The 13,391-nt window shown below is 42.8% G+C and overlaps 1 protein-coding gene across 1 annotated transcript in view; it reads right to left on the bottom strand.

The window, feature by feature from the left end:
* SUCLG2 (succinate-CoA ligase GDP-forming subunit beta) overlaps positions 1 to 13,391 on the bottom strand; it is a 296,898-nt gene that overhangs the window by 222,928 nt on the left and 60,579 nt on the right. Inside the window, exon 2 of the mRNA XM_002713297.5 lies at positions 3,211 to 3,352. Coding sequence (XP_002713343.1) covers positions 3,211 to 3,352 — 142 coding nt within the window. The remainder of the gene's footprint in view (positions 1 to 3,210; positions 3,353 to 13,391) is intronic.

The following is a 13,391-nucleotide window of genomic DNA, read 5'->3' as shown; positions in this document are numbered from 1 at the left end:
CATCTACTTTTAATCCAATCTTCTAATTTTATTAATATGCATTTTCCATTTTGAAAATGCTGACCTACACATAACGATCTCTCGAGAATACCATCATCCAGTTAGCAAAGAAGAAAATGCTTGGAGAGGAGATTAAAACAAACGTGGTTGGGCTCAAATCCCATCCTTGTTGATTATTAGCTGTACAACCTTGGTAATTTTTTTAACCTTATCTTGCCTGTTTCTCTACTTGTCAAATAACAATGCTGTGCTAACAATAACAAGATCTGGCAAATGGCTGAATATGATACACAATAAAGGTATTAAAGATATCCCGGATCCATCCCAGCTGAGTCAGCAGGTGGAGAGAGGAGGAAGAGAAGATTTGGAGCAACAGAGCAACAAGCCCCACTTGGGCCAGAGATCAGACAGACAACAAGCAACCAGGAATACAGGGTCAGACACAAAGAAATTGACTTGTGGGATAATCTATTCAAAGATTACACTGGAAACCGTGGGCATTTATTTCCAAAATATTTCATAACATATAATTATTCATAAAATGCATACAGAATGTGTAACACATAAATAAAACAATGATAAGCAAACACATTTCAATCATGTTCCAAATTAAACTAAAAACTCTTCTAACACAAAAATGACAGGATACTGATTATGCTACATCTGATCTGCCTGAGCACTTAAATCATGGAAGCAGTGAACCACCTGGAATTGATGCCACTGGTGACACAGACAGCACTTCCACCTTAGCACTGCTCCACGGGCGTATTATGTATTCTCCTCATTATAATACCCCAACTATTAGGTGCAGGTCCCATTTCAGAGGCAATCAGGAAGGTGTGTATGTCATACAGTTTCCATCTTAATCTCAAATCTCCATGGTCAACAGCCGTGGCACTTTCAGTTTTGTTCAATCTTGTAGCTGACAAGAATCCAAGCACTGCGCAGTTCTGCCAGATTCTTTCTGCTTTGCTCCCTTGAGAAGCCTCTGTGATGTGCACACTAGCTTTCATCTTTACGATCATAACTCATTTCACCTATCTTTTTTTATTTTATTTTATTTGAAAGCAGAACTACAGAGAGAAGGAGAGGCAGAGAGAAGTCTTTCCATCTGCTGGTTCACTCCCCAAATTGCTGCAGGAGCTGGAGTTGGGCCAATCTGAAGCCAGGAGCTTCTTCCAGGTCTCCAGGTGGGTGCAGGGGCTGAAGCACTTGGGACACCCTCTGCAGGGAGCTGGATCCAAAGGGGGGCAGCCAGGACTCGAACCAGCACCCTTCTGGGATGCAGAGGCTGCAGGAGGCAGCTTAACCTCCTATGCCACAGCGCCAACCCTCATTTCACCTTTAGACAACTAGAACTGGAACCAGCTCCTCCTCTAGTTCTATGAAATGCTCCTCAGATCAAAACTATTCTGCAATAGAAATCAGAAGACATCTTCCTTCTACCAAAACCGTTCACTGAGGAAGGGAAGGATAAATCAGTTACTCAGCAAATGAGGTGCCTGGATTAGCTCTCTCAGTTCTCACCCAGCTGTAAGCAGGACCACACAGAGGCCAGCTGTTGGCGACAGAGCCCCACAGAGCATCTCAGGAACACACAGGTAAAAGCAGGTACCTGTGCTCACACACATGGCTGCATCTGCCTCGAGTTCTTAGTTTGAAACCACTCAAGAACTAAAATCAGTTTCTTAAAAATGTATGTTCATTGCTCAGCTTTCACGCCGTTTTATTTAAGCTGGCTTCACTGTCTGACTTTTCCCTCCCTAGTCCCAGCACGGGTAATGCCACACTGCTAATTTTTTTTTACAGGATGGAGTTCCAGGCTCCTGGTTTCAGCTTCACCCAACCCCTGCCATTGTGGCTATTTGAGGTGTGAACCAGTGGATGGAAGATCTGCCTCTCCCTTGCTCTCTATCACGCTGCCTCTCAAATAAATCAATAAATCACACACAAAAAATACAATAGTGTGAAGTAACATGTGCTGCAGATACAAAACAAAAACCAGATTTGTGAAGATTCAGACATAAAAAGAACATAAAATGTCCCAGGATAATTTTTTAATGTCAATGACATGCTGAAATGAGGTCTGAATATGAGTAAATAAAGTCTATTATTAAAGTTAATTTCACTCATTTCTTTTCATTTTTCTTTTTCTTTAAAAAGATTTACTTATTCATTTGAAAGGCAATATTGGGGAGGGGGAATCTCCCATCCGCTGGATCACTTGTGAAATGCCTGCTATGGCCAGGCCGGGGCCAGGCTGAAACAACAGGAGCTTCATCTGGGTTTCCCACACGGGTGCAGGGGCCCAAATACTTGGCCCATCTTCCACCGCTTTCCCAGACACATCAGCAGGGAGCTGGATCAAAAGCAGAACAGCTGGGACTACAAGTGGCACCCATATGGAATGTCTGTGTCATAGGCAGTGACTGAACCCTCTGTCCCACAACACTCACCCCACTTTTCATTTTTCTCAACAGAAAATAGGAAAACTCGAAAATACTTAGATGGCTCCCATTGTATTTCTAATGGACACTGCACAACCAAACTAACTGCAAGACAATCTGTATAGCACTGGAAGCCATGGCTACTAAGAAGCAGACAGCAGGAGCCGATTCCTAACTTTTCAATCCATGATTAGGGAAATGAGTTAAGACTTTCCACCACTACAGTGTACAATTTCCCTGACAGACTCACAGCAGCACTGGAAGATGAACACTGTTAGCTATGATCCAGGGCTAAGGAAACAGGCACAGCAAGGAGGAGACACATAGGCAAGGTTACAGAGCCAGTACACGGGACAAAACTGAACCTGGCTTCAAAGCATATATCCTCCCCCTTCCCCCAGAGGGAGCTCACAGCAAGTTCTGCGGTTACTATAGAGATGCTAACTCACCCTGCCACAGGCTCCTCTCTATGACACCCTTCAGCCATACTGATCTTGCTCCCAGCTGCTAAACCACGGCTGAGAGGTGAAACCGTGACTGTAAACTCAGAAAGATTACCAGAAGATGACATCCCACATGTTGCTCTGTCCTGTGAAACAAACAAGGCTTCCTGACCGGACCCCGGCTCTTGCAATGCAAAGTTCTCACCAGCGTCTTCCCCTGTGGGTGCAGTCCCTTGGCCCAGAAGGAGCAGCAGGGGACACCACTGCCCATGGATTCACTGCTACCTTGGGCATGTTCTACCTGTTACACATTCACTTACTTAGCCTCTTAGCAGCCTCCAGAGCTTCACTGGCAGTGTTCGCCACAAAGAATCGCTGCACTCTCACCCCATTGTCAGACATCAGCTTCTTGCTCTGATACTCCTGCAGGTTGAGCCATCTTCTGGAGGTGAGCTGAACTCCCTAGAGATTGAGGGAAAGAGGGAGCACAGGCATCAGTAACAAGAACCACAGTCAACACTCACAGCCTGTATTCTACACATTCGTCACTTCTGTAGGCATACCAGCTGCCAATCAGAAACACGGGGTTCAGACAGGCGAAAGAGAAACTATGTGAATTCCTCATTCTTAAGCATTTTAATATTTATTTTATTTGAAAGGCAGAGACAGACAAACAGATCTCCCATCTACTGGTTCACTTGTGAAACATCTCAACAGCCAAGGCTGGGCCGGGGGAAGCCAGAAATCTGGAACTCAATCCAGGTCTCCCACATGGGTAGCAGGGACTCGCTACATGTTGATGTTGAATCAACACCTACTATTTTCTAGGGTACACATCACCAGGAAAGGAGAATCAAGAGTAGAACCAAGACTTGAATGCTGGCCAGCACTCTGACACATGATACAAGCATCCCAAGAAGTGTCTTAACTGCTGAACTAAATGCCCGCCCCACCATTTTTAATACTATTTTTAATCAAACATATTAAAGACAAATGCATACATTCTCAATGAATGCAGATATTTAAAATACAGTGACAGAGGGATATTATCTATAGTCTAAAAACTGAAATTACTGAATTAACAGGAATCTACCAGGCCAACTTCCTCATTCTGACACTATACTACAATGATACAAAGGTGTTTAAAGGATCTGGGGGAAAAGCAGAATAAAAAAATGTTTATTTTGGCACACCAAAAAGTCCAAATTCTTACATATGAGGAATCATAAAAAAGTTCATGGAAAACACATACTGTGAAAATGTATGCATGGATTTCAACTTTTTTGTAGCAAAATAAATACATTTTTAATATCATTTTTCTGTGTACTTTTCAAATTTATTTTCCCTCAAAGAAACCTTTTAAGGAATACAAACTTCCTGCATTTCATAAATACAACTTTAAGATATAGTGATTTTTCCCATCATACCATATAGTGATTTTCCCATCCCACCCACTCTCCCACTCCTCCTCCTCCCTCTCCCATCCCCAGTCCCATTTTCTACTAAGATCCATTTTCAATTAACTTTACACACAGACGACCAACTCTATGCTAAGTAAAGAGTTCAACAATTTACACGCACAAAAACAACAACAACAACAAAAAAAACTGTTCCTCAACAATCAAGACAAGGGCTGTTCAAAGTCATGACATCTTGAAGTTAATTTCACATCTTTTTTCTTAACTTTAAAGAAGCACCCGAGAATGCTCAAATCCCCTTGTAAAAAACATCAATGTTAGAGGAAAGTGAGGCAAAGGGTACATGGATTTGTTACACCCTTCTGCAACTTTCTATGAGTCTGCAAGTATTTTAAAATGATGTGATTATTTTAAGAAAAATGTTAAAGTTTCTATTACATAGCCTATGTCTTGAAGTCCAACCTCTACTCCAAATAATAAAGCACACAGCATTATTCATTGCTAAACATTGTAAAATATACCAGGAAAACTTTTTTTTTTTAACTTTTATTTAATGAATATAAATTTCCAAAGTACGGTTTATGGATTACAATGGCTTCCCCCCCATATCGTTTCTCCCACCCGCATCCCTCCCCCTTCCCACTCCCTCTCCCCTTCCATTCACATGAGGATTCATTTTCGATTCTCTTTATATACAGAAGATCAGTTTAGCATACATTAAGTAAAGATTTCAACAGTTTGCTCCCACACATAAAGTGAAAAATAATAGATGATTTTTTAAATGATGATGAAATCAGATCAGACCTATTGTCATGTTTAATCCCAGTGAGAGTCAAGTTGGGAATTGATAATTTCTTCTCTTTTTTTTTTTTTTTTACAGAAGATCAGTTTAGTATACATTAAGTAAAGATTTCAACAGTTTGCACCCCCATAGAAACACAAAGTGAAATATACTGTTTGAGTACTCATTATAGCATTAAGTCTCAATGTATAGCACATTAAGGACAGAGATCCTACATGAGGAGTAAGTGCACAGTGACTCCTGTTGTTGACTTTACAAATTGACACTCCTGTTTATGGCATCAGTAATCTCCCTATGCACCAGTCATGAGTTTCCAAGGCTATGGAAGCCTTTTGAGTTCACCGACTCTTATCTTGTTTAGACAAGGTCATAGTCAAAGTGGAGGTTCTCTCCTCCCTTCAGAGAAAGGTACCTCCTTCTTTGAAGACCTGTTCTTGCCACTGGGATCTCACTCACAGAGATCTTTCATTTAGGGTTTTTTTTTTTTTTTTTTTTTTTTTTTTTTTTTTTTTTTTTTTTGCCAGAGTGTCTTGGCTTTCCATGCCTGAAATACTCTCATGGGCTTTTCAGCCAGATCTGAATGCCTTTAGGGCTGATTCTGAGGCCAGAGTGCTGTTTAGGACATCCACCATTCTATGAGTCTGCTGAGTATCTCGCTTCCCATGTTGGATCACTCTCCCCTTTATTTATTCTATCAGTTAGTATTAGCAGGTACTAGACTTGTTTATGTGCTTCCTTTGACTCTTAGTCCTTTCATTATGATCAATTGTGAACTGAAATTGATCACTTGGAATAGTGAGATGGCATTGGTAAATCTCTGAGGTCACTGCTATAGTTTAAAGAGGTAGGGCCTAGAAAGACATCCTAGGTCAGTTGAGAACAGACCCTCTGAAGGGACTGGGGGACTCCAGCATTTCTACATCCCAGTTTTGCAACGTGATCTTCCCTAGGCACATTTTCCAGACCTTGTCATCTGCCATGAGGTGAGGCAGCCAAAGGGAGCACTTGCAAGAGTCCGCAACACACTGATTGAACCTGAAGCATCCTACACTGAGAGCTAAATAAAGTTGACCTGCCTCAGGTATTTTGTTATAATGAAGAAAATTGGATGAATACATCTTAGTTTCTAATGGAGTCCAAGAATAGCCACTTTGTATTTGATGAGATTCTCTATTTTGTACATCACAGTTGAGTATAATAACCCAAAAGACTCACTATTAATTAGAATACTTCCTAATCTTCAACTTGTATATTGCAATAATTGTGCTTACGTTTCAAGGAAAAGCAATGTTCCAATATACACTATCAATTGGTTTTTAATCTGTATGGGAAGGCAGTGTCAAAGGGCAGAACGACAGGAAAAGTTCCTTCCTTCTTTTCATTTCATCCAGTAAGATTTCCCAACAAACTCAGAAGCTCCATTTGCGAAAGAAAAAAACAAAAAACTGAATACACTTAGTCTGTTTCCATTCATGAATCATGGCACAAAGAAACCACCACTTGCAGGAGGGAAGATGACGATGCCATTAATACAAACTGAAAAATCAATCTCACAGCTGCATCACAGGACTGCTGACAAGTGAAAGATCACCTGGTACATGCTCTGGCGACTTCTAGGAATCGCCTCAGTGGCTATCCAAGGCAGCACCAGACAGACCCCAAAACCGAGGTCCCTGTGGTTTGCCAAACAGAAACATTAGATCCCAGGACTTCTGATTTGTCCTTAAAATGACATTTTTATTCAGACTCTCCAAGCTACAGCATACTCATGAGCCCTCTGTGACAACAGGAATTCCAACTAGACTCTGGATCTCTACAACCAGACCAAGTTCTTGTTGGGGGTGCCTTAAACTTCTTGGTATGTTTCGAGAAACAGCAAGGTACTTAGCATATGGAAGACGCTAAAAACAGACCAGTCAGATGGTCAAATGAATACACCCTACCTTTTTGTCCCTGATAAAGACAATTTCTCAATCCCAGAAATGGACCACCTCTAAAAATAGGAAAGTTATTCCTTAAGAACTGAAAAAGGACATAATTTATGCATATCTGTAAAAATTTAAATTTTGACATGATCAAACCTAAAGACAGCTCTTTTATCCTTATAATAATTACAATAACGTTTGTAATAGTGCATTTCTTCTTTTGAAATAAATAATGCTGGGATAAAAATAAACTGCCAGACAAGCAGGACTCATATCACTTCTTGCATTTGGTTTGCTAGCTGTGTATTATTTGTTAACCCTACTTCTGACTTTTTTAAGTCCTAAGAAACATTAGCAATTCAAAAAACACAAAATTTCATAAATGAGTATACACGCAGGTTTAACAGTCTTCACAGCACATCACGTAACACAATAAGAAAAATACAAGTTTAAGGCATTTAGTAAAAGCTCCTTAATGAAAGAAAACATTAAACGTTACAGATGTGCCATTATCTGGGACCACTTTTAAAAGGCAAGTGGGAAGGATCGATGGATTCAGTCTATGTTGACGAACCAATTTAAAGCCATTAACCAAAGAAAAAGAAAATACAGTTTGAAAAGCACAGTTCAGAGGGACTAAAAACAGCCACAGTGTGGTTGTGGTCAATTCCTTTTTATCAGAACATTCACTGTATTAATTTTAGGTATGTTAATGCAATCTGCTGCCAACTAATTGCAATTGATCCAGAGAGCAGCTTCATAGGCATATAATACATATTGACTCTTTCTACATTGACTCAAGTGAAAGCCAGCTTAAAGTCTGTTGCTCTTAAATTGAAAAACAAGACGGTGAGCATAGTTCCAAAGCCACTGTTGACATCCAACCCATCACTCCACAAAGTAATCCTCTTAGAGAAAGATCATCTATTTTTGACCAATACAGAACTGGAAAAAGGAGAGTCCCTAAGTATAAAACTAAATTGCGTCAGCTCCACTTACGAAGAATTTGTGCTGGCATGAGCATTTGACCAAGCAGCCAGGACACTAGTTAAACATGTCTGCATCCCGGGGTATTCCATATGGGCAGTGGTTCATGTCCCAGCTATTCCTCTTCCAATCCATTTCTCTGCTGCGGCCTGGGAAAGCAGTAGATGATGGCCCAAGTACTTGGGCCCCTGCATGTACATGGGAGACCTAGAAGAAGCCCCTGGTTCCTGGCTTGGGATTGGGCACAGCTCCAGCCATTGCAGCCATCTGCGGAGTGAACCAGCAGATCAAGAACTTTTCTCTCTGTTTCTCCTTCTCTGTCTGTAACTGTAACTCCATCTTTCAAATAAATAAAATCTTTAAAAAAAAAGTCTGCATCCTAAAAAATGTAGATGATGGGTTTAAGTCCCCACTCTGGCCCCCAATTCTAACTTCTTGCCAATGCAGATAATGGGAGCCAGCAGTGATGGCTTAAGTAGTTGGCTTCTCACCACCCACAAGGGAGACCTGTATTGAATACTCAGCTCCCAGCTTTGGGCTGGCTCAGTTCTGGCCATTTCAATCATCTGGGGAGTTAACCAGCAGATGGGAGTTCTTGCGCATTTTCTCTTCTGTTCTCTTCTCTCTCTGCCTCTCAAATAAATAAATAGAATTTGTGCTAGAGAGGAACAACTGAAGTTAGCTTTTGCATTTTCAAGGATTAAACAAAAAGGTGAAGAGAAATTTGCTAAGCAATTCGTGGTGTAAAGTATACTGGAACAAAATAATCTTTAGAGGGCCAACATGGTGGAACAGTGGGTTAAGCCACCGCCTGTGAGGCAGGCATCCCATATGGGCGCTGGTTGCAGTCCCAGCTGCTCCACTTCTGATCCAGCTCCCTGTTAATGTACTCAGCAAAGTAACAGAAGATGGCCCAAGTGCTTAGGCCCCTGTATCCACATGGGAGACCCAGAAGAAGCTATTGGCTACTGGCTTAGGCCTGGCCTAGCCCCCACCATTGCAGCCAATAAAGCTCTTCCATCCACTTGGAATAAACCAAGCAGATGGAAGAGCTCTCTTTCTCTCTGTAACTGTTTCAAATAAAAATATAGAAATCGTAAAAAAAAAAAAAAAAAGAATTACTGAATATTAACATTAACAATAATATTTCTGTCTACCATGACTCACCATGCACCAGGCGGTATACTAAGCAATCCTATTATAAAATGGTTAAACCTATCACAAAAAGTCAAGCATTATCATCTCTCTCTGCAGCTGTCATTAGTGCAAATCAACAGATATGTCCAGTCTTCCTCCTTCCAGGCACTTCTGTGCCCTAGCTGAAGTTAACATAAGGCCATGTAGCGAGTTCCAGCCACTTCAGTTGCAAGGACATCCACTGTGTGACCCATCCTGGACAACATTACACTGCACTCCTTCCCACTCTGCCCAAGATCTCTCTCATATGACAAGGGGAAAAACAATATTCAAGACGGCAGCAGATCTGTCAGTGAGAGGCCACAGTGAGGACAGACGCATCCCAGGTGATGATCCGAGAAGCTGAAACAGAACCCAGCTTACGTATATGACACAGCTTATCCTGACTCATCGAACAATCGTAGGAAGCCAGGCTGAAGCATACGTCACAGGAGGCAGTAAAAGACCTAGGCTCTCTGTGCAGGGGTACTGATGGCTGTCACATTCTGTGGGTTCCCTGTGTTTGTCTTCTGACCCCACATTCCCAGGGTCCCCTTGGTGACACACGCTGAGGCAGAGTTAAGATGATATCCCTGTTGTCAAGAAAGCTAACAGTCTAACAAGAACAAGACTTTGATGCAATGCTGGCAGAGCACGTGAAAGGAAAATGTGACTGCTGCTGGCTTTGTCAGGGAAGGAGGTGGAGATGTGAACAGATGTGATCCCAAGATACCACCAGGGCAGAAGGAGATTTTAACTCCCGTTGAAATCCTAGTTTACGGGCAGGCACAGCAGTTTGGCACAGCGATTAAGATGCCACTTGGGATGCCTGCATCCCCGTCGGAGTTCCTGGGCGGGAGTCCCAGCTCCACTCCTGATTCCAGATTCCTGTTATTGATATGAGCACCTTGGGAGGCAGCACATGACAACTCAAGCAATTGAGTCCCTGGTACACACACAGAAACTCTGACTGCACTGCCAGCTCCCAGCTTCTGCCATGACTACTGTGGGCATTTGAGGAGTGAATCAGCAGACGGAGATCCCTTTCTTTCTATATGACTCTCTCTTTTCTCTCCCTCCCTCTCTCCCTTTAAAATAAATAAAAACAAATTTTAAGACATCTTTAAAATAAGAGTTTAAAGATCATCTGACCCTTGGGACCAGCATGATGGCACAGACAGCAAAGCCACCACCTGCGATGCTGGTATCCCATATGGATGCTGTTTCGAGTCAAAGCTGCTCTACTTCTAATCCTGCTGAATGCTACTCAAAAAGCCACGGAAGATGGCCCTAGTCTCCCATGCTACCCATGTGGGAAACTCAGATAAAGCTCCTGGCTCCTGGCTTCATCCTAGTTCAGCCTTAGCCATTGAGGCCATTTGGGGAGTGAACCAGCAGGTGGAGGACCTCTCTGTCTTTCCCTTTAACTCTTTCAAATAAATAAATAAATCTTTAAAAAAATCACCTGATCCGATAGCTTTCAACTGTTTCTGCCAAGTAGAGGAGTCACCCTTACCCAAGGGGTATCCATTTCCAGATTCCCAGGAGATGTCTGGAACCATGGAATGTACCAAGTGCTATTTATAGTATTTTTTCCTATGCATACCTATCTATGATGAAATTTAACATATGATATTAGGCACAGTAACAGATTAACAATAGCTAATAATACACAGAAAAATTATAACAACAGGCTATGATAAAACTTATTTTAATTGTATGTATTATTTCTGGAAGTTTTTATTTCATATTTTCAGATCGTGGTTGACCACAGGTATCAAAAACCTCACAAGAGGTGCCGGCGCCGTGGTGCATTAGGTTAATCCTCCACCTGTAGTGCTGGCATCCCATGTGGGTGCCAGTTCTGTCCCAGTTGCTCCTCTTTCAGTCCAGCTCTCTGCTGTGGCCTGGGAAAGCAGTGGAGGATGGCCCAAGTGCTTGGGCCCTCCACCCACATGGGAGACCAGGAGGAGGCACCTGGCTCCTGGCTTGGGATTGGCGCAGCTCTGTCCATTGTGGCCATTTGGGGAGTGAACCAATGGAAGGAAGACTTTTCTCTCTCTCTCTCTCTCTCTCTCACTGTCTATAATTCTACTTGTCAAATAAATAAATAAAAATCTAAAAAAAAAAAAAAACTCTCAAGGGAAAACTGGATATGGAGGAATGACTATATCTGCTGCTTCCTCTTAGGTTCATCCCTCATTCTCCTTTACCACCCAGCTTCTGTCTAACTCGAGACTCTGGTCAGAGACTGGATGGTGGGGTCAGACGGCAGGCTCTGGCTTCCTCTTTCTTAGCTGGTGGATACCTCTGACAGCAGCTGCATTTCCTCTTGAGCACCCTGATCCCTCGGCACAACACTCCCTCCATCATTCCAGCTCCCACCATCTCCCTGGCCGTGACTCCCACACCCTTCACTGGCCTAGACCCGGGTCCCACCACCTCCTTCCCCTCCTGGGACTCACAATTGTTGAAGCTGTCGATCTGTTACCTCCCCAGCCCGATTCCCTTCCAATGGCACGGACAACTCCCGCAACTAATTATCTTCCCTTTTTCTAACAATCTATTAAATGATGAGGCAGAATCTCGTGTCATGTATTTCACACACTGGTGTTCCAAGATACGTATGGTCTGCTGGGGTCACAGCTCCTCATTTTGCAGTCAGGAACCGTGAGCCTAGGGAAGGGAATGGCCTTACTGGGATCTTACTGGGAGCCAGAGGCAGGATGCGAGCTGGACTAACTCCTCCTGTGCTTCCTTTCTTTACAGGGATTTTGGCAAAGTGACCATCTTGGAACAGCATCGCGTCCTCCAACCAGCTGGGGCAGCTGGACTCCTAGCTTAGCTCCCCATGGGCTCACACACCGACCTCGCCACTGCTCCCTTCTCAGCTGCATTTCTAAGCTTGGAGGGAAAGAGGAAAATCCAACTTAAAAGAAAAGCAACACATCAAGATTTAAGGGCCTAAGGGAATAAGGGAGCAGAGGCAGAAGAAAAAGAATGAAAAATGAGGGGAAGGACAAAGAGAGCCAAGAGATAAAAAGACAATGACTAAGCGGGCAAAAATTCACCAGAAAACTCAAAGCACAAAATTAGACAGCTACACAGAAAAAAATGACACAACTGAGAAATCATCCTTCTCCCCACGGCTTTAAAATTAGACGCGGAGACTACGGAAATAGCACCACAGGGGCACAAATCAATAAAGGGAGCAGAGGAAGAAATGTCACTGAGTTCGGCGCCCCCCAAAGGGAGAATCTGTGCATACTTCTGCCCACCCACTGGCTCTGCACTTGCTCCTCTGGCTTCAGCCTGACTGTGCACCCAAGCACAGCCTCCCTAAAGAAAGAAGCATCAAGGAGCATTAGGGCCTAATACCTACAGGAATCCTGGAAAATCAAAATTCAAACAAACAGGGGAAGTCATTCTGCCTCAAGGAATGAAGGTGCTGTTGGCCAAAGGGGGGGTGTGGATGGGGTGGGGGATACAGGCTTGATCCTATCACTGTGGAAGGCAGAGTAAAATGGGTTTCATCACATCACCCACCCAAGTCAGCCACTGGTACGAATATCTTCAAATACAATTTGACAGCATTTATGAAAACAAAACACCCACATTCTCTGACCAAGGAAGTCCACTTCTCAATTGTCTATCCCAGCAAAACATCTATCAGAGACACCTACGAGGATTTTCTAGGTATCGCTGCACAAAACAAAGGCAAAAGCTGGAAATGACCCAAGGGCCTATCAAAGAAGAGAGTGGCTAACCAAAACCACATTCACCACACGTGCCCCCTGACAATGAATCAGTTGGAGATTTCTCAATGATGTGATGGCGCATGAGCATACATACACAACCTTTCTGTTTTTCACTTTCAATACTAACTTCATGATAACTAACACTTGAATATAAAACAGCTTTTGTGTTAGATGACTCTGCCCAACAACAGGCTGACTTAAATGTTCTGAGCACACTTAGGGTAAGCTAGGCAAAGCTATGTTTGGTGGTTTGGGTGTATGAAAAGTATTCTCAATATCTTCAGGTTATGTTGGGCTTATCTATCATAAATCAAGGAGTAAATGTCCATGAAGCATTTAAAATACCTGTGACAACACGGAATTCCTCTAATGTCTGGGACCTCTCAAACTAGTGTGCTAGAACTTTTAAGACGACACGAACAACCCTCCAAAGCC

The sequence above is a fragment of the Oryctolagus cuniculus genome, chromosome 10 (assembly GCF_964237555.1).
Source record: "Oryctolagus cuniculus chromosome 10, mOryCun1.1, whole genome shotgun sequence".
Lineage (NCBI taxonomy): Eukaryota > Metazoa > Chordata > Mammalia > Lagomorpha > Leporidae > Oryctolagus > Oryctolagus cuniculus.
This window is presented reverse-complemented; position numbering and strand designations above follow the sequence as displayed.